Here is a 27,965-nt window from a genome sequence, read left to right on the forward strand (position 1 = left end):
AGAAAGGTGAGGACTCAGCCCAGAATTACATGAGGGGAGCTGGTCAATGACCTGAAAAGAGCTGTGACCATGGTTTCATGGTCCATGGTTACTGTTGCTAATACACTAAGAATTCGTGGTTTGAAATCCTGCATGGCTTAATCCAGCACATGTCAAGGCCCGTCTTAAGTTTGCCAATAACCATTTGGATGACTCAGAGGAGTCATCTGTTCTGTGGAGCACGATGGTGGTTGCATCATCCTATGGGATGGTTTTTTGCACACAGGACATCGGAGCTTAAGAAGATCTGAATGGAGGACTGGACCAAAACACCGGGTACAGTGTGTGAAATCTTGGGGAAGACCATTGACTGTTTATAGAACTGGACTGAATGACTTCCATAGACTGAAAAAAAATTCCATAGACTTCTATGATGAAAAAAGAGCTATTACACAGTCATAATATTGGTCAGAACAACTATTCTTGCTCTCCTCCAATCCTTTAAACATATTCTTGCTAATCCTAATATTATTTTAATGATATTGCTGTAGTGCAAGTTGTTTAAGTTATGAACTGGCCTATCAGACGCCTCAATAAAAGCATGTGGTTTTGTGTCAAACGTTCAAAGCATTTGATTGACAGATTCTCCTGAGCCCGCTTTCAGTGGAAGGGGTGTGGTCTTATAACATGCTTAATCCTGATTGGTGAGAGAGGTTACCATAAAAATGTTAATACAGACCGATTCAGACGAATCATTGCTTACTGACGACTCCTCAATCCCACATGGCGGCAGCTGTATGAAAATGGCGACTGAATTGACTTCAATTTGTTGGAACCAGAAGTGTCCTCTTCTACGGGTGATATCACACTCACTCGGACCAGATCTCTTATACAGACTGTGTCCAAATTCCCACCTTAATCCCTAACTACTAAAAAAAAACCTATATAGTGCAGGACTATCCAGTGCCTGGATTTTAAAAGCAATTCGGACACCGTGCTCACTATTTTTCTTTTTCTTTTTTTTTTAAATGACAAGTATGACATCACTGATTTCACAAAGTGGAAATCTGATCAATATTAGCATTTTACGACGTCTTTTTATGACTCCACAAAACAGCCTTGTTTTGTCAATCTCTATTCGTGTCAATGGTTTAAACTTGTTGTTCGCACAGACTTCTGGGAAATGTCTAGCACACTTGGTTTTGGAATTTGGACAACACTAAAAAATGACAACCACACTATGTAGTGAGTAGTAAAGGAATTCACACATAACGTCATTCGTGAAGACCTACAGGAAACTTGACCTCTTTTATTGACAACCAACGTTTTCACAAAGTATTAAAGTGATCTTTTGCTATTTTATTCACCCAATTCTGCTCCATTATACGAATGTAGAAAAAATCCTTGCCCTAGGCCAGGGGTCGGCAACCTTTAAGAGTAAAAGAGCCATCTGACTCGTTTTCTACTGAAACCTAGAAGGAGCCACATAGTCTTACTTTAGCCTTTAAGAAATGTGGATTTGCATTCATGACTTTCTTTTTTTAAAATAATAAATGTGAATTATATATATGTTTTGGAACGAACAAAAGCAAAAATTTAAAAAGAAGCTAGCATCTCTCAAAATAGGATTTTTTTTTTTTTACTTATTTTCAAAATAAAAGACAATCTGTGCCAAACAGGATCATCTCAGTGCACCTCTGGACAGCTATCAACCTTTGTTTTGCATCATAAGATAATCTGTGCACATACTCACACTCACTATAAAATCTGTGCGTTCTGGAGTTGGTCAAACAAGACGTCTTCAGGTCAGCAGAGATGTAAAAAACTACATAGTTCATCATCTATGTGCACCTTAGCCATCAATTTATAAATGTAACTAATCTAAATTAAATAAATGCTAATTAAGTAATCCTTACTTGAAAAAATACTATTTTATTTTTTCTTTTATGTATATATTTTTTTCTTTTTCTCCTCTTTGTTCTCAGCAGTCTTATATTTCTGGGTTTTGTTATTTTAGTTTGGGGTCAGACTTGGTAGTCTTAGTTTTCAGGCTTTGTTTATTTGTATTCTTTAGGTAGTTTTGGTTAAGCAGCCATTATCAGGAGCTGCTGACTCCTACGGTCGACATGGCTGGGTCAGCAATCTCCATGACTTATTTTATGTTTGGACAAGAACCCCCCGTGGAGAGATAAAAGAGACACAGTTTGCTGACCCCTGCCCTAGGCCTACTGTAAAATACATGATAAATGACTGTCGGATGAATGAATAATGAAGATGTGTGTACTGTCTCTTTAAGAGTGGCGTCAAAACAAAGCGTGGAGTGGCCGACCGCACGGAAGTGGTTTCGTTTCGGGGTTTACCCACAATACCTTACTAAATTAGAAATGAAAGCTGCTGTTCCTTTACAATGTACTCATAGTCCTCAAGCGTTTTTGTTTCAATAATATTCTATATTTTAGTTACAAAATTCTCATATCACCCGGAGAGCGCGAGGGCTAGTCGTGCTAGCTTGTCAGTTAGCATCATCAGCAGAGACAGCAGCCATGCCGCCCTACTCTGAGCTTAGGAAAACCAACCACTTCTACTTTTTCATCAAATTCACCCTAAATATCTACTCTATGATCTTCTCGGTAAGTGTGTGGCTCGGTGCGGGATATTTACACACATTACAAGTCAGTTTTTAGCCTCAGTGTTGTCGGCTAATGGTTTCGAGTCATCGAGCCGTCTTACCGAACCTCACCGACAACATCAGTGTTTCAACTTTAATGGTCTGCTTTTGTCTTTTTCGTTGCTTGCAAACTATATATTATTCACTATTATGAATCTAAGGAATCTACTCTATTATTCGGCTTATACATATAGCAATAATTACCAACATTTTTGTTTAAATTTACAGATGAAGGAAGCATTTCTTTACAACTTGACAGAACTCCCACACCTGTTTTTACCTTAAGACCAGATTGTTGTTATTGAAAAGACGGAATAAACTACAATTACAGTATAAGAGTAAGATACAGTAAAATATATGCTTGATTATTTATTTGTTATTTAGAATGGTACTAGCGTCAAGTCATTGTTATTTAAGTGGAATCTGGCTGGGAATTCCCTGAACGTTAGCTAGCCGGTGAATGTCCGTGTCTGCTTCGATTAGAGCTTCTAATGATCATCTTATTGTTTTATTATTTTAAAAATGATAATATATTAGTAACTTCTCTCTGTTGGCGATAAAGGAGTGCTCTGCCTGCTCGGTTTTCAGAGGTTCAGACATGATGGCTGTAGACACGGAGCGCATACAAAGCGATCAAAGCCGCACGGTGGTGCAGGGCGTTGGAGACGCTGTACAGGCGACGGATGCTCTTAAAGGGATCGTGGTGTTGGTCGGCCGATTAAAAAGATAAAGGGCCCATATTTGTAGTTATTACAATGTATTTATTAATAACGTAAATGAAAACAATTGGTAAAAATCCAAATGCAATTTGTCGTTGAGGTTTATTGTTCAGATTACTCTCACTCTGTTTTAATGATATTGAAGGCCCAGCTCTGCTTTATTCTGATGTATCCACTACATCCATGTACGTCTTTGTTTTTCTCACCTGTTAATGAATTTAGACCGGAAACCGAATAACTTTACGCTGTTTAACCGATTTGACATAAATAATAAAAGGTAACCTTACAAATTTCAACAGAAAAATGTACAATATCTATTTTATGAAAGTTCTGCTGAGCTGTATTTTCATTTCCTGTCTTAGATCGTTCTTAAATTTAAATACAAATTTGAATAATCCTTCAATATATGAGGTTTTATTCAAAATATCGACTTTTCATTTGGCCAGATATTATTCTAACAGGTTTTTATTTTAGCTTATGTTATTTGCACGTATTTTAAGTGCGAAAAAGCCGATAGAAATTCATGTTGGCCACATTTAAGACCTTCTTCAAAGACGCACATCGCTGCATTACCCTCACACATTTTAAGCACCTCCCAGGATAAATGTACTTGTTGCTCTACGGGATATTTTAGGGGATATTTGTAAAAACAGGAATGGTTTGGTGCAGTGAAAATGTTAAGAGTAGCTATCGAGCCACGTATTTTCCGCTTTCAAATTTTTCAAAAGAATAGCGGCCATGTAAAAAAAAAAAAAAAATCTCTGGGCGAACGTATTTTATACCATTGCATGGAAATAGTCACTTTCCTGTTTTTGTCAACAGTTTTCAATTAATTTGATCATTTTTTACCTTTATTTTCCCGCAGATTAGACACAGTTATTAGCAATAGCAAAGGGGGGCAACTTTACAACCATGTCTGAGCTAATAGCAGCTCGCTGACCACAGTAGAAAACATTACAACAGTAATACGTTTTACTTTAATGTCAGACACGCTGAAATTGACTGACTTTTGCTCTTTTTATTGCTAGCATTAGCACTAGCACAGATTAAAAGAATAAAATCATAATTACATTCATAATCAAACAAGCAGCATTCAATTAGGTACTTCTAAACCTTCGTCTAACTTTGTCCGGATTGTCAAAAAGAAATTATCCACGACTCATTTAATATCATCCATAGGAATTTGCTGAAGCAGCTGCTGAGCTGCTGCCACGTTCTGACTTCAGGTAGGAAGTGCTGCTGACATTTGATCTCTGATTTGTGAACGCTCTAAGATGGAAAAACAAATACAACCAGGTAGGACATGTATAAAATAAATATTGTACACATTTCAGTTACAATTGGTTAGGTTACCTTTTATTATTTGCATAAAATTGCTTTAAACAGCATTCAGCAGTCAGCTTTGCCGTTCTAAACAATAGGCACCAGAAGTGACGTAGGGTCATGAGTTCAAGGACTGAATACGGGACCCAATCCCTTCCTGTTTCACACTCAGCAGTAACGGGTTAGATTTGGGGGTTAAACCACCAAATGGTTCCAGAGTGTGGCTGTGTCTGCTGCTCACTGGACTTAAATGTCAAACACTCATCGGTGGACGACAGCTAAAGGGACTTTAACTTAACTTGGCATGGATCTGTTTGTGTATCAGAATGTCACAGATACAAGCTTTTTTTCTAATTGCATTTTTTTTTCTGTTTCTGATTCTCAACTAGTGCTGGGCGATATGGCAATACATATTGTGTTGGCGATATTAACGTGTCTGTCCTGCCATTTCTGTCTTTTTTATTTGTTTATTTTTATAGCTGAACTTTTGTGCAGCAATGTGTTTTCCTACTAAGAAACTTGAAACTGTTGTGTATCTAATTTTTGTTCACGTTAGTAACTAGCCAGTTACATGGTACTTAAAAAAATAAAGTCAAAGATAAGTAAGTAATGACCTTTTTGTCATTTTTTTTTCCAGAGAATAACTGAAAATATACCATATTGTGGTATGTTGGGATAAATATTGTTATCGTGATATAAAATTACAGTTTTATGTGAAAGATGTCACAAGAACATGTTAAAAACACTGTTTTCATCAGAGGGGGTCTTTAAAGATGAGTCATCCTGTGCTGGTATCAATTCTTCATGCAAGCCCCCAATTTTTTTATTTTTTTATTTATTTAATGCATACACGGTAATTAAAACAAGACTAACAATAAAACATAAAGCAGGCTCTTGAGAATTCATCCACAATTTAAATTGTGATTCTATTAAACCTCGATTCTCCCTCTAGAATGATCCGTTTCTCCTTGGCCTCTCCTCTCACTGCTGGGATTTAGGACGTGGTGGCTCTGTAGACAAAGGCTTCTTTGGCCTTGAGCAATCCATGCAGACTTAATTAAAGCTATCATTGCTGTGGGAATCCTAAATTTGGTTAATGCCATGACAGAAATAAAGCTGCCATACTCTGTCAAAATGTTTGCTTATAAATCAAATCTGTAGGTTTAGGGCTGAATGTTTGCCAAAACACACAGTGGTATAAGATTTATTTATTCCATTTATGAGAATAACTTTGCTCCAAAAGTCACTCCTGCAGAGTATCACTTTTCTTATGGGGTTTCAGAAAACATCCAGTTTTTTTCCCATCATTCTTATCTGTATCATCGATAAAGTGAAGGTTAATGCTGACTCTGCGTATATGGTAATCAAGCCAGACATCTTAGACAATGCTTTAAAGAGATTTCTGGGCAGCAAAAGGGAGTTCAAGTAGATATGTCTAGGTATTAGTACAGATTGCCTTTGTTGAAATTTAAAAATCAATAGTAAGCAAATTAAAGGTTCATATCTGCTGCGCATTTATTTGGATAGTATAAAAACTACATTTAAAATATACTAAATTTAAACTGTAATCAAATTATATATTGTTTGTGTCACAATAGAGATAATAGTGCAGCCTACATGCAAAATTACAAAATTCAGTTTAAAAATCTTTTCCGGACATATTCCTCAAAAGCCCTATGAAACGATTTTAGACACACCTGAGAAATGAAAATTATCACCATTAACCGTGTATAACCATTCCTGGTACACACATTTCTGAGACCCTATCCCATTAGCATGATCCAAGATTCTTTAAAAACCCATTGGCTATAACGTGGGCCGTTTTCTGAACCATTATTATTCCACTGGAGCAGGGGTGTCAAACTCAATCCCACAAGGGGCCAAAATCTAAAACACACCTCAGGTCGCGGGCTGAACAGGTTAAACATTTATGGAACACACTAGAACAGAATTTTTAAAACTTTAAAACTGTAACTTTTTAATATAATTATGAACTAGATATATAACATTACCTACGATAATCCTAGTGTGAATGCTGTAAGCTGAATTTGACCGCTGAAGATGCTAGTGCTGATAGCTGAAGATCCTGAAATTGATAACTAAAAACTCTGAAGCTGATAGCTGAAAACAATGAAGCTAATAGCCAGCTAAAATGTTAGCTAAAAGCAAAATTATCCTAAAAAACTGAAAAGAAAAAAAAAAAACTTAGGTTAGCCAAAACAGCTAGCATGTTGCTAAAAAATAGCTTAACTTCAAAATAGCCTAAAAAAACAACAAAAACAAAAAAAAAGCTGGATAGAATTACGCGTAGGGCCGGATACGGCCCTCGGGCCTTGACTTTGACACATATGCAATGGGGGCAATAGAACTGCTTTTTCTGCTCATTTCAAATGGCTACTCCCATGAAATCTCAAAAACACTTTTGGCGGTGAAGGTTTTGCTAATTGCTAATTTTCAAAAGCTTATGATGAGAATACCTCATCTATTGTACATTTCTTCAAAAATAACTGCTTTTCTGTTGAAGGAATCAATCAATCAATCAAATCCTTTATTACTCCCACAATGGGGAAATTCTCTCAGTGGTGGGCAGCATTTGTTGATAATTAATTCTTTATAAGTTAGACCGTTTTAATAATGTGTGTATCAAATTTGAGACGGTGAGTAAGTAAAGTACATTTTTTCTGAACGCTTCATATTTTTGCCTCTTCCTCTAACATTTTTGAGAGCTAAAACTTACCAAATCCATCAACACATCGTAATTGAAACTGTACCTAAATAGAAATTATATTGCAATTTTTTTTGTGGATTTCTTTAAAGGGTTTTAAAAACATCTTAATTCACAAAAACCTTAATATTCTTTCAATGTTTTGATGTAGTAGGCTCTACAGAGGTAAACTGTTTTATTCATAGTTACATGTACAATCCTAAAAGAAAAGAGTTTCCTAAGTAAAGCCTAATAGGCCTTTACTTAGTTAAATTGCAAAGAGATGAACAGAGGCTTTACAGAATCACCTCCTCACGAGCGTTTGCTCCGTCTCTTTCCAGTTGATGGGTCTCTGCGTGCTCTGTGTGGGAGTTTACGCAGAAGTGGAAAGGCAGAAGAATCGAACCCTGGAGGGTCTCTTTCTGGCTCCTGCCGTAGTGCTCATCCTGCTGGGTCTGGTGATGTTCACGGTGTCTGTGGTTGGCATGGTCGGATCCCTGAGAGACAACAAAACTCTGCTGCACATGGTGAGGATGATGCCGCGTTAATGTCTTCAACATTTGCTGCACATGCTAAGACTTCTCAGGATGTGTGTAAAGAGTTCTCGTTACTGGTAAAGCTTTGTAATGAAGGGTCCATTTAAATCACGTTATTATTGATCCATATTTAATATTCAGAGTGGTCTCAATTTCATCTCCAACTTAAGTCCAGTCTCACCTTCATGTCAGGCGTCCCTCAAGGCTCTGTTCTAAGACCTCTTATTTTTAACATCTGTCTTGGTCAGATCTCTTGCAAATTCAATATTCACAGCCAGTGTTTTGTCAGTGACACTGCAGCAAACCCAACTACTCTCCTGCTTCTTTCTCGAACTGCCTTTAGGAGATTTAATTCTGGTTTACCTGTACCTTTCTTAACTGAATTGCAGTAAAATTAAATATCTTCATGTTGGAACTAAATCTGCTCTTACTATCATCTCCTCCAAAACTTCCTAAAGTCGTCACATCAGAAGTATGTGTCATTCTCAATAGTTCTTTCATTGCAGAACCACATTACCAGCATCACCCGTTCAACTTCAGTGTGTGTAATACAAATCACCTTCATCCTCTTCGCTCTGCTTTCTTACATGTTCACAGCCTTATTTATTTCTTGCACTGACTACTGTAACTCCATTCTTTTTGGCTTTCCTCAAAGACTACTCCATAAACATTAACTTGTTCAGAGTTTTGCTTCCTGCAGTAACTTAAAAAACTCTTTGTACTTATTACATCACCCACATTCTAAAAATCCTTCATTGACTCACTGTCTTAGAATTCAGTTCCATCCATGTATCTTCTTCATCCCGTTCTCTCAGATCCCATCCAGCTCCACGGGGATTCAGAAAAGATCAACTTCCAAACTCTGGAACTCTCTTCTTCATGACATCCACAACACTCTTCTTCTCTTTTTAAAATAAAACTCAAAACATATTTTTAAAAAATTGTCAACTTTTTTTATTGGTGTCTATATTCTTGCCTATTTTAATGCTAATTATGATCTATGAGATTATGAAAGATGCTTTAAACAAACAAAAAAAACAAAAAACATCTATCACATTATTGAGTTCAGCCAAATATATATAAATTAGACGGAAACTTTAAAAACTGAGGGGTATGTAGTCCCTAACCCCTAACAAAATTATATAGTCCGTGACTATCCAGTGCTCTGGATTTGAATGCAATTCAGACCTTTTTTTAACATCAAACATGGCACTTAATAGATCAGGAACAAAATAAATATGAACATTTTACAAGGAATACTTATGAATCCACTGTGTTCTGTTGACGTAAACATGGATGATTAAAAAAAAAAAATATGCATTTACTTTTTTAAATGTCTAATTGTTGCAATGCATTGTGGTCAATTTTTGCTAATCTAGTGAACATCTGTGCACACTAGTTCTCATAGAGACCTCTGGGAAGTTTATAGGGCTGTGGATTTTGTAAAAAAAAAAATGCCCAACACCCTATATAGTGCATTAAATAGTGAGTAGTGAAGGAATTTGGACACAAGCTAAGTTTTGATTAAAAAAAAATGCCTTGCATGCAATATTATTTTAAGCCAGAAGTTGATGTTGTTCTACTTTTAACATTTCTTAGTTTTTATTAAATCATACTATTTTTTTTTATTATTCACGTGTTTGGATTTTTAACTTGTAATGAAAAAGTGAAATCTCTACAAATATGAACCTAAGAATAAAATGGAACAAGCCATTTATTTATCCTGTCCAAAGTTTTTCTTTTTAAATTATGAATTTGTTTAGTGGTTAAAATTGAATAGATTGTATTCATTAAAAAATGCAGAATTTTGGTGCTAGATTCTTAAAATGACCCTCCAATCTAAGCCGTAATCTTTATTTGTTTTATGACGGTTGTGTTTCTCTCTCCACAGTTCCTGTGTGTCCTGTGTGTCCTGCTGCTCCTCCAAGCAGTTGCTCTCGTCATGGCTCTGATCTTTGAAAAAAAGGTTCACCAGATTCCATCTCTGCATTTTGTCCACAAATATCAAAATAGCAATCAGTAACTTCCTGCTTTTTTGTCCTGTTTTGTGTAGACATCTGCTTTGTTTCAGAAAAGCTTACAAGAAGGAATAAAACACTATTATGATGATCTGGACTTCAAAAACATTTTGGACTATGTTCAGCAAAAGGTAATAATATGATTTTACTTAGAAAAACAAAGGATTCATTCACAGCTGGACCATTTAAAGTAGTGACTTTAGATATGGCAATACTTTATTTTTTAAATGAATTTATGAATTAAAGCATGTTAGCTAGTTGCATTTTATCTTTTTAATGTTAAACCATTTCAATAGTTGCATTTGGATCCCTTATCACAGGGGTGTCAAACAATCGCACAAGGGGCCAAAATCCAAAACACACCTTTGGTCGCGGGCCAAACAGGATAAATATTTATTGAACACTCTAAAACTACATTTTTAAAACTTTAAAACTGTAACTTTTTAACATAATTATGAACTAGATCAAGTGTGTGCAACCTGCGGCTCTTTTATCTCTCCATGGTGGCTCTCTGGCTGAAGAAAAATAAAATAATATAATTTTCAAAAAATTTAGAGTTTAGCTTCTATTTTAGCAGCATGCTAACATTTTTGCTAGTTTCTACTGGGTTTTCAGGCTAATTTAGAGTTTAGCTTCTATTTTAGCAACAGGCTAACGTTTGTGACTAATTTAGTTTACTGGGGAATGTCATGCTAATTTGGAGTTTAGCTAATATTTTAGCAAAATGCTGATGTTTTCAGCTAATTTGTTATATTCCGAAGTTTTTTGGGTTAATTTAGAATTTAGCTTCTATTTTAGCAACATGCTTAAATTTTTGACTAATTTAGTTTACTGGGGAATTTTAGGCTATTTTGGGGTTCAGCAAGTAATTAGGCAATAAAATAGCTTTTTTGGCTAATTTGTTCTCCTATGAGTTTGTTATGATAATTTGGAGTTTAGCTTCTATTTTAGCAACATGCTAACATTTTTGGCTGATTTAATCTACTGACGAATTTTAGGCTATTTTTGAGTTCAGCTAGTAATTAAGCAACGAGCTAGCATTTTCGCTAACTTAGCCTCAACTAAAAGTAAAAGGTGAAAAGGTACAAAAAAAATCAAATTTTGACAGATACTAGTTTCTTTTTATATATTTATTACCTTTGTTCATGCCAAAAATACTAAGCATAACTCACATTTATTAAAAAACAAAAAGAGGGTCATGAATGCAAATCCAAATTTCCTAGAGGCTAAAGTCAGTTCATGGGGTCCTTCTAGATTTTGATCAGTAGAAAACAAACCCCAAATGCTCTGTGATAATACTAGTGTGAATGCTGTAAGCTGAATTTGGTTGCGGAAGATGCTAGTGCTGATAGCTGAAGATGCTGAAATTGATAATTGAAAAAATTGAAGCTGTTAGCCTCCTTAAATATTAGCTAAAGGCCAAACAAGCCTAAAATCTTTTTGTCAAAATTATACAAGTTATAAATAAGCGCAAGATAACATTGGGCCATTAATAACAATAAAATAAAATGATCTGGAGGGCCGGATCCGGCCCCCGGGCCTTGACTTTGACACACGTGACTTATCAGCTTTTTAATAGAGCCTAAGATCCACGTTATGATCAGTAACTGGTTTTAAAACTAAATCGAAGTCAACAGTTTATGCAGCGTCTTTGCAACAATTTACCTGCTGGATCAAACTTTGGCTCCTTGAACGTTGAAGCTTCATCTCCTGCTCTGGTAACAGTGATCATGAAACGCCGATTTAGCCTGGAGCTGCTACTTTTATAGATATTTAAACCAATGAAAAACAATGGACAAAAACAGAATAGTTTTGAACCAATGTGGTCAAAACACATTCACACTTTCTATTAATTAAGATAAGCATGTATTTTTAAATTATTTGCATCTAAACTCATCACCTGACAACAACTAAACGATTAGAAGGAAGATTAATCCTGGTGTTATGCATCACTACTAAATGCAATGAACTCCGTTAAATTTGAATTTGTTTGCTGCAAAATGAAAGAACAAACAGGACCGAGCATCAAGAAGAAATAACATTGGAGGGAAATGTATGCGAAAAGACAAAGCTATTTTAGCCTTTTTATCCTGTGTGCAGTGAGAGCAGCAGGCAGATGTTACTGTGAGTTTCAGTTGTAACTTCAGTCATCATCAGACCTGCACGTCCGTGGTACTGCTGCTTAGAATTTTAAAAAAATTCTAAAAGTTTTTTTTAATTGCCTTTGCAAATGTGTTGCCTTAATTCACTGAATGCTCAGCTTGAATAGTTTCTGGGAATTGCAATCAATAACTGTTATCACAGTTATTTGATATGGTGAAGTCACGGGATGCTTTTATTGCCCCACAAGAAAAGCATTTAAAAATGACACACCAGCTAAACTTTCATGACTCTTTCTTTTACTGTCTTTAGCTGTAACTATCATTTATTTTAGTTATTGACTAATCCACCAGTCTTTTTTTCCCTATTATTTAAGATGATTATAAATATTTTAAGTGTTATTTGCATCAAGTGTCCTCTATGCACTAAAGTTACTGGCTAAACAGACAGAGAGGATTAGATTCCAGCTGGAAAATCAAGAACCTCGGCTGCTTTGAAAGTGTTGGAAGACATGACCTCTGCTGTAGATTGGAAAATGTCTCACGCGCAATTTATATAGAGCTAGAATACAGTTTTCTGAAAAAGAACTCCATCATGCACCTATTTAAGGCCCACACTATTTTTAGTTTTCATAAACAGTTTTCAATGTCAGGTTTGGGCTCATCTATTCACCTTTAAGCCGATGACACGATCCTTTATGCATTCGGCCCTTCCCCACAGGCAGTTCTGACACAGTCCAGAGACCTGTCGTCTTTAAAACTTGTTCTTTACACCAACAAAACCAAAGGAATGTGGTTTGAAAGAAAGCATCATTACTCACACTTCCAAACATCACCCTCTCAAAAGGTGTTATTATGGAGCAAATATAGCATACCTGAGTATCAGGCTGGATTGTTATGCTTTATTCTCACAAGACATTAATAAATTACAACAGAATAATCAAGTAAATCATCTAGAAAAAAAATCTATCTAACTATGGAGACTGGAGAGCTATCTTTCTATTATTTAGCAGCAAGGCTGAAGTGCATTTATGTGTGAAACCAGCTCATGTTACAGCTAAATGTGCTCACGTATTCTTTTAAGGGGGTACTTCTATGTTTGTATAAGCAGTTTTCAGCTTGTTGTTGTGAAAACTGCACTCCTTTGCACTCCTGCCAAGTCATTATTATTCATGAGAACTTCTTCCTAATGCCTTTCCTAATTAAACAACAACCACTATCATCATTTAACTTGATAAAGACATTGCATTTCTTTTTCCTGAACATCTTAATAACTAAATAACTGGGCGTTGCCTCTTTGTTTACCTCTGATAAACTCATATTACTTCAGTCTTCACAGTATATCAGAACATTTCACACTTTTTTTCCACAAATCGGCTGAAATCATCTTTTTATTTGTAATTTTTATGGTCATAACAAAGCTTTTCTTTGCATTAGCATTGCAGCTTATCCGCCTTACTGTACAATTGAAGGAAAAAATAACAAAATCCTTTAATCATTTAATATTTTGCATTTATCTTCTCCTGTGAAGGTCGTTGACATTCACGAGGAGATCTTTCTCCTTCAATAACCCCCCCCCCCTTAAATTATTGATACCATTGATGCCCCCCACATTTCTGTTTTCTCTGAACATACCAGTCTAGAGCGTGGTGTGGCAGTTTGCGCGGCTTATGTCAGCCAATCTCAGCGGTGCAGATGTCTTTTATTGCCTGAAAAGATCTCAACATGTGTGAAATGGTGTTCTTCAAAAGGGAAGCATGTGAGAAAGCCTGCTGTCACCATGTGAGCCTATACCTTCTACTGCAGAGCCGTTTGAACTGGATCTGGCTGGGTGTGTGGGGTTTGCCGGCAGGTGGGCGCCGCTGTGACATTTTTTTACTCATCTGACACACTGGTGTGCGCAGCAAAAACTGCCCATTTTTTGTGTTGTTAAAAGCTGATTTTTATCTCATGTTCGGTCTTTAAACAAACTTCTTTTTTATTTTTTTTTAGTTTTCATGTTGTGGAGGAGATGAGTACAAGGATTGGGGCGTCAATCAGTACCATTTCTGCAATGGTTCTGGTCCGCTGGCGTGTGGGGTTCCGTATACCTGCTGTGTTCGAGGCAAGGTGAGCCCTGCTGTTGAAAATTCATCCACAGCAACCCGTTTAGTTGTTTCTCAAGTGTAGTTCTGTCTCGACTGAAGGAGTAAGTATCCATGATTTCCTACACCGAGGACGCATTTGTGCACTTTCTGATTTTTAACTAAACAAAGCAGTAAGTCTTGCATTGACTTTCTGTCAAAAATCACACAAATGCCCTCACTTCTGAATTTTCTACAGCTGCAGTTTTTATTGGACGTGTTTTCAATTATTTATTTGAAAATTGATTTGTTGCTACCCTATTCTGTTGTGTGATTGGTCAGTTTTGTTAACTAGATACAAGTTTTGCCATCTTAATCATTTTTGCTAGAAGTTGTTAAATTATACATTTGTGCATCTATTCAGTCCACATACAGGCCTAAACATCCTTTGGGAAGCATATGTACATGCAATGATGGTGTTTTCCACAGATACAGCTCCTGCTTTCATGCTTAACATCAGTATTATTTGGTTTAAGTTTGCACAATATTCATAAAATATAAAGGAAAGACATCTAGTGCCCATAGTTTTGATACATAAACTGTCCTGGATTATAAGCCGTATTAAGCAAAAGAAATCAGTCAGATTTTGTAAGATGACTACACTACCCAGAATGACCAGAGGGGCCAAGAGGGAGCCGATTGGCCAAAGGGGTTAATGGGAAGTTTTACTAGGGAAATGTGTGGCTAATTGTGTGAACTTCTTTCATCTGCAACTTTATTAACCCTTTATCACCAGAGTTGTAGCTTCAGTGTTGACGTTCTCTGAATTATCTCAATTAACATAATTCCAATGGATTCTGAAGCGGGGAAAAGTAGCTTTATGTTGATATGCAACACTTTAAAGAAAGGCTGGGTTGATGAAATCGATTAATCAGTTTAGATTTGAGCTTAATAGCTCAATATTCGATCCATGAAAGTAGACATCGATCTAACACATAAAGCTAAAGTCCGCTAATTTGATGAAATTTTTCATAGGACGGCTAATGCTAACTCTGGTTCACAAGAGGACGTGACTATTCCTGAAGCTACGTTAGTAAGGTAAAAATATCTGATCAGAAGTTATGAACAGGAAAATGATCATTTATGTAAAGGAAATGGTAAGATCGAGCTGGGGTAGGATTATATAAGTCCGTTTCCTCCCATTCCCTTTAAAGCAATCTATAATTTGATGCCTAGTTATCTTATTCCTGATGTATCTTTGTACAGATGTATACCTGTGTTGATTGTATTTCACATGCATTCTTGTTTGATTGCATGAAATAAACCATTTCAACCCAATTCAGTGCTAGCGCTCGTTCGACATAAGCATACATTGCTGACTAAATTAACATCTTTATAAACTCACAGGCTTGAATTTTCTAAACTCTATAAAGGTAACATTTTTAAAGTAACCATTTTAGGTCTGAAGCCTGTTTTTTGCTCATTGTTTGCTTATTCTTCTTGAAAAAAGTGTAATGCGATAGTGAGATCGCCACCTAGTGGCCAAACCGAAACACCCTACAGGAGAGGCAGAACAATGTTTACAATGTTAATGTGTAAACCATGTAAACTCAAAATTGAATTGAAGTGAGTGGATTTAAAGAATAGAAAAAAAATCAGAATCAAATCATTCTAGGCTCTGGTGAATCGAATCCATTCTGGAATTTTTTATCGATACCCAGCACTACTACACAGTTGAAAAGTAAACTTTACAGTAGTGAAGTATTAAGCAATCAGTGTAAATCAGCTGGTTATGACGCGCTGAAAAGCAGCTTTGCGTCGTTATGCAAAACTTTACTCATGTGAAATGTTGCATTTTGCAGGACAAATACGTTTTTTTTTCCATGCCAGATTCTGGTGGAATTAAGCTAATTTCCTAAACAGTTGAATCATTACAATAACCCAAGATTGTTTATTGTTACACGTAGAATACAGAACTGTATTTCACCTTTTTACTTGTTATTGCTAAAGCACTATATGTATCACTCCACCAGACTCCTGACTACAGGAGCCATATTGCTTAGAAAGGCCCATCAAACCATGCAGCTTCATAGTTTAATAAAGTCGTACCAAAATATTTTAGAAATTGAAGAATTTTAAGTGCACCTTTTGGTCTAAAAATGACAATTTGCAAAAGAAAAAAGTTAGAAATGTTATGAGATGTTATGAGGAATGGTTGGTTCATCTTTGGACATTTTTCTTGAATGAGCAGTAACAGAAGTATGTTTTTTCACTGAAACAGTAAATAAGTGGTTCACTTTACGTCCCCTTCAGAATTCCTCAGAGTTCTCTGAACTGACTCTCTGTCTGTCTGCTGCAGGTCAGACACCAACAACTCACAAGTCTTTCTCATTTTTCAAAACATCACTTTTGGACGCACTTTAGAAAAAGGTGTTCCAGTTTGAAAGGAATAAGTCTGGTTTCTTTTTAGAACTTGAAAAGACCCAAGTATCCTTTCTTTTCCTGCTGAATTTTTCAGGTCTTTTATTTTGTGTCAAATAGCCCATGGTCATCTAAAAAGAATAAAAATCCCAACTTGACTCTTTGTGTGACAACATCTTTTCTTTTCGACATAAAAGAAAGATGGATCAGAAGAAGTCAGCAACACTTTAATGTCGCTGACTGAAAATTCATAAATTTAAAAGCCATGCAGCTTCTTTTTGAGATGATGAGCACTCTTTGGTCTTTGGTCCTTTTAGATGTTTTTTCTTTTTAAATTAGCAAAATCTAGTCTTAGTATAATGATGGTCTACTTTGCTGCCATAACAGCCTCTGAGAAGACTTCCTCAGGGTTTGGGAATGTGTTGTTTTTTTTCCGAGTGGACCATGTTCTCCACCTCTATTGTCTCTGCTGCTTTCCAGAGCTGCGGTCGCAAGGTCTCTGGTGCCTGTCGCGGCAGCAACCCCCGAACCCGGTGGTGGACACTGGAAGTAAGGGATGCCGTCAAGCTGAAGAAGGAGTCCTATCAGGCCTGGCTGGCTTGTGGGACTCCAGAGGCAGCTGACAGGTACCGGCAGTTTAAGCGAGCTATTGGAGGCAAAAACTCTGTCCTGGGAGGAGTTTGGTGAGGCCATGGAGAAGGACTATCGGTTGGCTTCAAAGAGATTCTGGCAAACCATCTGGCGCCTCAGGAGGGGAAAGCAGTTTTCTGCAGGCACCGTTTTCGGTGCAGGTGGGGATCTGCTGACCTCAACTGGGGACATTGTCGGGTGGTGGAAGGAATACTTTGAGGATCTCCTCAACCCTGCTGACACGCCTTCCGTTGAGGAAGCAGAGGCTGAGTAAACTGGGGTGAAACTGTCCATCACCCAAGCTGAGGTCACTGAGGTAGTCAAAGAGCTCCTCGTGGCAAGGCTCTGAGGTTCGCCCTGAGTAGCTCAAGTCTCTGGATGCTGTGTGAGTGTCTTGGCTGACACGTCTCTGCAGCATTGCGTGGCAGACAGGAACCGTACCACTGGACTGACAGACTTCGGTGGTGGTTCCGATTATCAAGAAGGAGGACCGGAGGGTGTGCTCCAACTACCGGGGAATCACACTCCTCAGCCTTCCTGGGAAAGTCTATGCCAGGGTACTGGAGAGTAGATAGTCGAACCTCAGATTCAAGAACAACAGTGTGGTTTCCGTCCTGGTCGCGGAACAGTGGACCAGCTCTACACCCTCTTCAGGGTGCTGGAGGGTTCGTGGGAGTTCGCTCAACTAGTCCATATGTGTTTTGTGGATTTGGAGAAGCTGTTCGACCGCGTTCCCCATGGTGTCCTGTGGAGGGTGCTCTGGGAGTATGGGATCCGGGGAGCCTTACTGAGGGCTGTCCGGTCTCTGTATGACCGGAGCAGGAGCTTGGTTCGCATGGCCGGCAGTAAGTCAGACCTGTTCCCGGTGCATGTTGGACTCCGGCAGGGCTGCCCTTTATCACAGGTTCTGTTCATAGTCTTTATGGACAGAATTTCTAGGCGCAGCCAGGGGCCGGAGGGGGTCTGGTTTGGGGACCACAGGATTTCATCTCTGCTCTTTGCAGATGATGTTGTTCTGTTGGCTCCATCGAGCCAGGACCTCCAGCATGCATAGGAGTCGTTTGCAGCCGAGTGTGAAGCGGCTGGGATGAGGGTCAGCACCGCTAAGTCTGAGGCCATGGTCCTCGACCGGAGAAAGGTAGTTTGCCCTCTCTCGGTGGGTGGAGTGCTCCTGCCTCAGGTGGAGGAGTTTAAATATCTTGGGGTCTTGTTCACAAGTGAGGGAAGATTGGAGTGTGAGATCGACAGGTGGATTGGAGCGGCGTCCGCAATTTTGCGGTCGCTGTACCGGTCCGTTGTGGTGAATAGAGAGCTGAGCCACAAAGCAAAGCTCTCGATTTACCGGTCGATCTTCGTCCTAGTACTCACCTATGATCATGAGCTTTGGGTCGTTCCCGAAAGAACGAGATCCCGACTACAAGCGGCTGAAATTAGTTTTCTCCGGAGGGTGGCTGGGCGCTCCCTTAGAGATAGGGTGAGGAGCTCATTCACCCGGGAGAGCTCGGAGTAGAGCCGCTTGAGGTGGGTTGGGCATCTGGTCCAAATGCCTCCTGGACGCCTCCCTGGAGAGGTGTTCCGGGCATGTCCCACTGGGCGGAGGCCCCGGGGAAGACCCAGGACACGCTGGAGAGACTATGTTTCTCGACTGACCTGGGAACGCCTTGGGGTCCCCCCAGAGGAGCTGGAGGAAGTGGCCGGGGAGAGGGAAGTCTGGGCATCTTTGCTTAGACTGCTGCCCCCGCGACCCAGTCCCGAATACAGTGGAAGAAGATGGATGGATGGAAATGATTTCTTTTTACATTTGTTTTCTTTCATAAGAAAAATGCCACACATACCGTATTTTCCGGACTATAAGTCGCGGTTTTTTTCATAGATTGAATGTCCCTGCGACTTATACTCCAGTGCGACTTATATACGAATTTTTAATGAGATGAGATATGGACCGTAAGTCTAGAGTGCCCTCTTATGGTGATCTATGCAATTACTTTATTTACTTTAGTTATTCAGACGTGACACAGAGGACGAAGAATTTAAGGGATTTAGTGATATGGAGTGAGATTGTGTGCAATTAATTACAGTAAAGATACAAAGTTGATGAGTTCTTGAGGCTATAGTTAAATAAAACTGTTATGTTATATAAATGCTACACCTTTTCGTATTTTTTCATGATGCTAATATGTGAATATGTGTTGACACATATTCAGCCTGTTTTCTATTCACTTATGAATGTTATAACTTACCTTCCAGGATGATGTAATATCGTTTTTTTCAACCAGTTTGTAAAATAAATTACTTGAAAAAAATGCGACTTATACTCCAGTGCGACTTATGTATGGTTTTTTCTTCTTCATTATGCATTTTTTGGCCCCTGCGACTTATACTCCGGTGCGACTTATAGTCCGAAAAATACGGTACATGTTAAAAACTCAAAAAACAATTTTTCATTGGAGAGGGACTTTAAGTAATATGTTGTCTGAAGACAATTCATTCTAACTCATAAATATTACCTGTTAGGCTTCCAATCACACTCAGAGTTTTTGCAAAATATTGTACAGAAAAAAGCATCTGGTCCTTGACCTGTTATTTATGTTGCTATGGCTACATAACCAAGAATACTTTTGTGCTACAAAGTGGTGAAAGAGCATTGCATTGATTTGTTTCATACAATTTAAACAGAATGAAAAGGTGTTTATTTTTTAAGTCAGAGTTTGACTATGACGAGATGCTTTGCTGCACTTCCATTTCACAAATGAGAAGCTTATAGGTTTGCTCAGTTTTTTTATTTCATTTTATTTATTTAGTAGCTTATTTGACAGGGACAATGTGCAAAAACATTAAAGATGATTCACACTAAATTAAAGCCAAAGCTAGGTTCCATCTGTTGTCCCCAAACAAGTAAAAATCAGTACAATACAAAGATCAAAAGATACAATCCTTTTCCAACTGCTTTTGTTATTTAAGTCAGTTCTAGTATTCAGGATTTTATGTATTATGTATTTTCAGAAAGTTGCACTTGACTGCCTTAGTCCCAACTGCCCTTATGGGTGGATAGGGGCTGTCTGCCAGCACAAAATGGGCAAACCTATACAGGGACATAGATAGTCCACAAGAAATTTCAAGGTGAACCCTTAAAGCAAAAAAGTTCAGTTATCTTCTATGGGTATGCTGCGGGCAATAGGTCATAGTAAACAGATTATTCATTTTTTCACCCCCATCCCAAACCTTGCGCACTTGTAACCAGTGGTTCTTTGAGTTAGTGATGTCTTTCTGTCAGCTGGAACCAGTCTGGTCATTCTCCTCTGAGGCATTTCTGCCCTCAGAACTGCTGCTAACTGGATATTTTCTCTTTTTCTGACCATTCTCTGTAAACCCTAAAGATAGTTGTGGGTGAAAATCCCAGTAGATCAGCAGTTTCTGAAATACTCAGACCAGTCTGTCTAGTACCAACAACCATGCCCCATTTTAAAGAGTAGCCAAACCCTAAATCAACTTTGTTTTGTCTGTTGACCTCTATAAATGGAGCTATAAAAGTGCTGTCTGTTGGTCATTGCCAATTTTTTGACAAATTAAAATACAAAAGTTCCAATCTTGAAAGGTTGAAATTAAGTATTACAGTTGAATTTTGTCTCACGTCCTGATCTGCAGCTCCAGTAATGATAACAGTCCTGTCCCCAAACCCCACCCCCCTGACTGAATTTTCACATTTTGGCTGTGGGTGGAGTCAGCCTCCAACTTCCCTGTTTGGTTACCCTTTAAGGTCATATCCATCACCTTTCTTCCTCGTCCTGATGTCTTGACCATGTCTATGTGTCTAAATGCACCGAGTTGGACCGATGTGCCTAAGAAATAGTCCCGTGAGTGTACATTAGATTATCTTCCAAACTCGGTTATTACCATGAATATCCATAAATAATACAAACAAGTCAAATCTTCATCTCAGTTTTGTCTTCCTCCAGTCCTGCTCCACTCCGATTCCGACCTGCTGGGACATTTCCATCTTGAACTTTAGCAAACCCACAAAGGGGACTTGTTATCTCCACAGAAGCTCTAAACAACTTTATGAAAGAAGAACATTTTATGATAAACCGTAGATATGCTGCCATATAAAGGAAAATAGACTGCAGGTTATTTTAAACCATTTTTGGCCTCTTGTGGTTCATATTTTGTACCTGTGCTTGAGGGGTTGCCGCCAGAATCATTCTGTGTACTGCAAACACACAAACACTTGTATATAAATATATAAGTCTGAAGATTTCATACATTTGTGCTCTTATCAGTTTGCTCTCACGGTGGCTGCAATCATTTCACCAAGTTTACGCTCGAGCTGGCAGGCGACAGGTCCATCCCCTCAGGACCAGCACTGCTGTCACCACTCTGAGATTCTGTTTCGACTCTCGGTTCAAATCGTGTTTCCAACCCTCGACATGTGTCCTTCTCTTGCAGGTGGGAGAGGTCATTAACACCCTTTGTGGCTACAACACTTTGAACCAACAGGTGAGAGCAGCAGTGCATTTGCTTCTGCCCTTACCCCGATGCTCGGTTGGAGGTGCTGCCGTCTCACCAGCTCATTACATTTCTGCAGCGCTTCTTCAGATTTCATTCATAATTTTACCTCCCAGCATTTGTCAGTATTTCAACTGAATTTGTATGTCTAAATTAAGCTAAAAAAAAAAAAGTTTGATTAATCCAACAAAATCCACCTGATCCAAAAAAGTTAGATTTTCACACACTGCAGAAACTAAATCTCAAGAAAGTACAGACTTTGTTTCAAGAATAATTTGATTGTTTTCTGTCCAGGGTTCCCGCTGGGTTCTAAAAAGTCTTAAAAGCATTGAATTCATGAATTTGAAAATAATACCTAAAAAAGCCATAAAAAAAGTCTTAAATGTTGATACCTTGAAAATTGTGCTGTGTTTTTGCTGTATTGTTCTTTTGTTTTTCAAAATAGCAAGTACTGTCGTTTTATTTATTTGAGAAATTATTGTTCTGAATTTAAAGTATTTAATTTTTCTTTTTCAGTAGGACTGGTAAATAGACTGATAGATTGGTCTTAATTTTGGATATGCAAGATCTATCCTTCTGTCTTGCAAGAAAAATAACCTGTGAAGAAAGTTTTTCAAAAGCAAAATAATCTAAGTTTAAGAAAACATATTTTAGTCACTGAAACTTTTTTTTTTTAAAGAAGAATTTTTGGTATGGCAGATCTCCTTACCTCATTGGCAGAATTTTTTTGATTATTTAAATAAAATGTTTCAAATTTTAAGAAATTTTTCACATTTTTTTAAGAGGCCTGTTTTTTAACGTATGAAATAATTATATTAAAATTGTGCAAATTGGATTTGCGAATATAAATTTGCTGAATGGAAACAAAAATGTCAAAAAACGTGCATTCATTACAAAAAAAGTTGTTGTTTTAGAGGAGTTTCGAAATTGATATTTTTCGCAAAACACCTTTTTCAAATTAGATGAGTCGTGTGACTAACAACCAGAGACTATGCTCAGAGGTCCCACAGCTAATCCAAAGTTGAGCGTGTGATGTGGAATTGTTGGAAAGGCACTGTGAAATCTCCAACCACAATTTCCCCAAATCTCTTCATCCGTAGCCGCTCCCATGTGACTCGGCGCCCCGTGACCTGAATAAGACGCCGACGTCTCCTTTGATAGATGATGATGAGCACTAATAGCACCATGGCTGAAATTTAAGTGGATCTGCTGTAAATCAAAGTATTATGTATGTTTTTGAATGACTTGTTGCGCGAGTTATTGCATGATTATGATTTAATGGAGACATTGTAATAGCAAAATTGTGTTGTTTTTTTTTCTCAACATTTCTAGAATTTCCATGAAGTTTTGCGCATAAATGCAATGGAAACACAGCTGCTGTGAAAGGGCTCAAATTTTTTATTTATTGTATTCTGTCCCAACTGTTTTGAAAACATTTAAACTCCTTACAAAAGTGCCAAAAAGATTTCCAACTGGTACCAACAAATGTAGCTTTAGATTAGATAGGTTCTACTCCTACCTCACAGACCAAAGATTTTATGTAAGTATGGATACATGCTCCTTAAAAATTTAAATCAATTGTGGGGTCCCCCAAGGATCAATAGTTGGCCTACTACTTTTGTAATATATACATGCTGCCACTTGAGGACCTCAACCATCAAGAGGCATGGCGTTTGATTTCATAGCTATGCTGATGACACAGCTTTATATCCCAGTGTTTCCTGATGGGGAAGAGTCAATAAATGCTCTTTTAAAATGTATTTTAGACATAAAGTCGTGGATGGCAGGGAATTTCTCACACCTAAAAAAAATTTCCAAGTTTATAAAAACAAAAAAAATTTGGTTTAAATAAAAGACACATGCAATGACCACCTAACCCCCCCACTCCTCTGACACACACAAATTGTGATCTACACTTGTTGGAAAAGTGCCCTATGAATAAAGTTTGATTAGTGACTGGTGCAGACTAGCTAAAGGGTTTATCAGCTAAAATTCTGGATTTACGTATGAATTTAAGAGTAAAACTTTCTTTATTTCCTCATTTTCTTCTGCGTAACAGCGTGAAACCCTGCATGAGGTGATCCACGTGCGAGGCTGCATCCACGCCGTCAACCTCTGGATGAGTGACAACATTGGAATAACCGTTGCACTCTGCTGTGCCATTGGGCTGCCACAGGTAATGGAAAACTCAAGGCACTGCCTGTCTGAAGGTTAACTGTTAGAAACCACCTGTTTTTAGAGAAAATGTGTGTTTTTTTTCCCTCTCTCCAGCTGCAGCTGTTTATCTGAACAGCAGCCTGTCTGCTGTCACTGCTTCTTCTTCCAACAGTTTGGCTTTTTCTGTCTGTGTCATGCGAGAAGTTTTTTTTCTCCTTCCAACAGCTCCCTTCTGTTATTCTGCTTTTACCTTTTTTTAAATGATGTGAAATCTGAATTTGTTTTATGTCTTCAGTGTCTGATGTTGCAGTCTTTGAGTAAACGTAGATATAGTTGTGACTTAAAAAAACAAACATTGTTTTTCCACATTAAAACCTACTGCTTCTGTAAACCCAGACTAAACCGTCCTTTCAGATAACAGTGTTGGGCCCGTTTTTCTGATACATTTCAAATTTAATTAACAATAATGCATTTCTTCCCATTTGTTATCTTTTCTGTGCATTAATCTAGTTGTATTTTATAACTAAGCCTTATTTTGACTTTTTATTGATATTTTAATGGAATAAAAGCTTCAAGAGTAGATGTTTTTTTTCTTAATCATTTCAGTTTAGTTGTATGTGCTGACTTGGTTAGATTTGATCTAAAGTCAGGTCGTTTCAGCCTCGTGGTCAGATGGAGGGTGGGGGTTCAAACATAAATTAAATAGTATCAAATGTAATAGACTTCTGAAAATGCGGCCTGACTAGAATCCGTAAATTTGGATCCTTGATTTTGACAGCTCTCTCCTGTTCTCTGGGCTTCCTGCTGTCAGCTCTCATGTCGACTTCAGTCAAACTACAGCTGATAAATACTAAGTCCTTGTGCTCTTTGATAAAGGTTTACGTTTGAGATGATATGCTGTCTTTTTAATGTGGTTGAGCTCTTTTGCTGCTGCTTCTTTTTAAGACAAAATCACAACATGGATTGAAAAGTTGTGATTTTATGAGCCAAATGTCTCACCTGAATGAAAGTAGAGACTGTTTGATTTGAATCATGATCAGAGTTCCCTCCCTTTTATTTAAGTCTGAGCATTTTGACTTTCTTTAAAATGCATCTACAAGTAGGGCTAGGCGATACATCGATATTATCAATTAATTTTAATTTAATTTAATTTTTGAAAGTCAAGTTTTTATTTTCCCCACACTTTGCTCTGTTCGCTTCCGTAGTCTGGTGTAAAGTCAGCTCTTGCAAAACGCAGATATGAAAGCTGCAGCTAGCAGAGGAGATTCTTCAGAGAGAGAAAAAGCTTGTTTGCCAAAAAAAAAAAATCGCACGTGCTGTGAGAAGTCCCCACCCCCTTTTCCTATTGTAGCGGTTAGCTTTGGCTGATGCAGCCGCGGGACTAACGGATCCAGACAGAACTGGAGGATAAAGCTGCTGGTCTACAGCAGCAACAGAACGTTTGATAAAAATGTTGGTTTGAAGACAGCCCTGTTGTTAAACACTGATGCTAGCATGCTACGATACTAGCAGCTAATGCTAACAAACTGTCGGTGTGTTGTCTATAACTGTAAACACGATCGGTTCAAAGTCAGACAATGTTTTCACGGAGCGGACTTTAAGACGTAGAGGATAAATACAACAACATTAATTCATAGGACATTTATAAAACTGTATTTCATAAATATAATAACAGGCATGAATCCACTTTGTATTCACTTTATTAGTAGTCTCTTTGTAGCATTACAGAGCCGTTGTTGAGCTGAAAAAGCCCGCCGTCATGAGAGAGCTGCATCTTTACTGTCAGTGATATAATGGCAAATATTCAAAACATTAAAATGTTTCAAGCATCTTTAAGAATGTCTCCGTGTTTGGGTTCATGAGATCATTAAGTCTTTTTTGTTTTTTAGTGAGGTTCACCAACTACTACAGCAGCGTCTGAATGACGGCGCTATCAGCGGTACTTCAGCGGTACACATTTGGTCCTCTTAGAGTGAACCAGAGTTTGTTTCACCTGATAATCCGGAACAAAGTTTCAGTCTGAATACACTCATCTTTCAAGGTGGTCTTGGTTAATTTCCAATCGGAATGAGCTCCAGTTCGCTCTGAGATTCCTCAGTCTGAATACGATAAACTCTGGGAGCACAATAACTGGACCAAATCAGCCACCGTAGCCGGTCATTAGCGGACAAACGTGGAGCAGTGATGCAAACGCAACTCAGTAGACTGTGGTTGGATGAATGCAGGCTCATAGAAGCAACTTTTAACATGATACACATTGCTTCTCACACTGTTATCCCCACAATCTATATGTAACAAACACTTATTAACGTACCTCGTAGCCGTAGCGTCCTCAGTAACCGCCTTGCAGCATGACTCCACCGTACCAAAGTAGCAGTAAGAAGTGTCGAACCTGGAGTTCATACAGACCCTCATAATCCATTAAAAGTGTGAGTATGTGAACAATCTTGACAAGCATTTGCAAACTGCAGCACCTCCATCTTTCTCTTTTTGTTTTGACACACCCCCGTAACTTTTGGCCAATGACTGAAGAGATCTTTAGTCACAGGATTTTGTTTACAAGCTTTTGGTCTAGAACTGAAATCTCCAGTAGACTCCAGTCTGAATACAGACCAAACACAAGGTTTAGGAGTCGACCTGAAACACATTAGGCAGGCTCGAGCTGGACTTTCTGTCTGAGGAAGGAAACAAATAAAAACAGGAATATTATTGTCTTGATGCAAATAAATGTGTTATCATAAATTGAGAACGATCAGACTTTCCTCCATGTTTGTTTGGGATGGCGGATTCTTCTGCGTAGCAAATACTGATACACTCACCTACAGTGCCCCCTAGCAGTTGTTAGTGGGAAACCACCGCTAGACGACAACCACCGCTAGTGAGAAATAATGAATATAAGCGTCTGTTTATGTTTTTAAAAAAAATCTCATCTAAGACTTTTTTTTTCTGCAACTTATACTCCAGAGACACAGTTGTGCTTTTGGATTCTGAGCTGCAGTGATGTATTGTATCTCCTCTGTCTGTGCAGCTGCTGGGCATCATCTTGAGCTGCGTCTTCTGGAACCTGCTGGTGGACATGAGCGAGTCTGCAGACATGGTGGACTTCAAGCTGAAGAAGTCCGAGTTCAACTACAGCGAGCTGGACCTGGCCGGTGCCGGCTGGTGCATGTGCCTGCCGAGAGATGGCGGCTACTTGCCCGTCCCGGCCTCCGAGCCTGAACTCGACCCCATTGACATTCACCTGCAGAAGCTGAAGAAGCAGCAGCCCCGCACTCACTCTCAGCTGCGAGAACTGCAGCAGTCCAGGTCGGCCAGCGGGCTGGACGAGGTCGACGTCGGCCGCAAGCTGAAAAGGGAACACTGAGCGCTTCTTTTACACCTTGTCTTGCCTTTTAAGTTTTTGCCTTTTTTTTTTTTGTCATTGTACTTTGAAGTTGTGTGTCACTGCGCCGTGGTCGACCAACCTTTATTAGATGAAGAAGGATTTTATCAGAAGAATAGTTCCAAACTCCTCGGGCACTTTGAATTTGTTTACAGCTGAACCAGAAAGAGCGCCTCACTGGCATTTCTTCATTGAACACTTATTTTGTCTTGTTTGTGACTTATTTATTTTGGAAGCCTTGATTGAGCCGTGTCTCTTGTGCTAAACCTTACCTCAGGCTGTTTTTGACAATGGCCCAGAAATCAGAGAGCGGTGCATTTTGTTGTAAAAATTAATGGTAAATAAAGATGTTTTTCATTGTTTAGGATCTAGACTTAGCCAAGTGTGTCTTGCGTGTGACATCTGATGAAGATGTTTACAGTTTCTGTAATTTTATTTGATTTTAGTTTCTTTTTTTGGCAATCTCTGTACTTTGTAAGACTGGTTATTGTGAATAACTTGGGATGCATGTTTTGTACTTATGAAGTCGTTTTGAACAAAAAAGGAAATCTTTCTGGGCTGTCTTCGGGAAGCTTTTTCATTTCGATTCGGTACTTTTCCTACTATTCAGGAACAACTGAATGCATCGAAAGAAAGTGTAATCCTGGTGAAAGACAGCTGATGGTTGACTGATGATTTTCTTTGTTTTAAATTATTCCTGGTCCCTGCTTTGTGTCGGCACAGCTGATGTTGTCAATAAAAATGAATTTGTTTACTTCTTTTA

General features: G+C 38.3%; 1 protein-coding gene across 1 annotated transcript; it reads left to right on the forward strand.

Annotated features, from left to right (window-relative positions):
* Positions 1-2,262: 2,262 nt before the first annotated feature.
* zgc:110329 (uncharacterized protein LOC550500 homolog) lies at positions 2,263-27,965 on the forward strand. Its single transcript, XM_024276163.2, has 8 exons — positions 2,263-2,609; positions 7,735-7,920; positions 9,821-9,895; positions 9,983-10,078; positions 14,039-14,155; positions 21,604-21,654; positions 23,723-23,839; positions 26,849-27,965. Exons 1-8 carry the CDS (start codon positions 2,523-2,525, stop codon positions 27,182-27,184), a joined length of 1,065 nt encoding a protein of 354 aa, XP_024131931.1. The 5' UTR covers positions 2,263-2,522; the 3' UTR covers positions 27,185-27,965.

This window comes from Oryzias melastigma, linkage group LG9, assembly GCF_002922805.2.
Source record: "Oryzias melastigma strain HK-1 linkage group LG9, ASM292280v2, whole genome shotgun sequence".
Classification (NCBI taxonomy): Eukaryota; Metazoa; Chordata; class Actinopteri; order Beloniformes; family Adrianichthyidae; genus Oryzias; species Oryzias melastigma.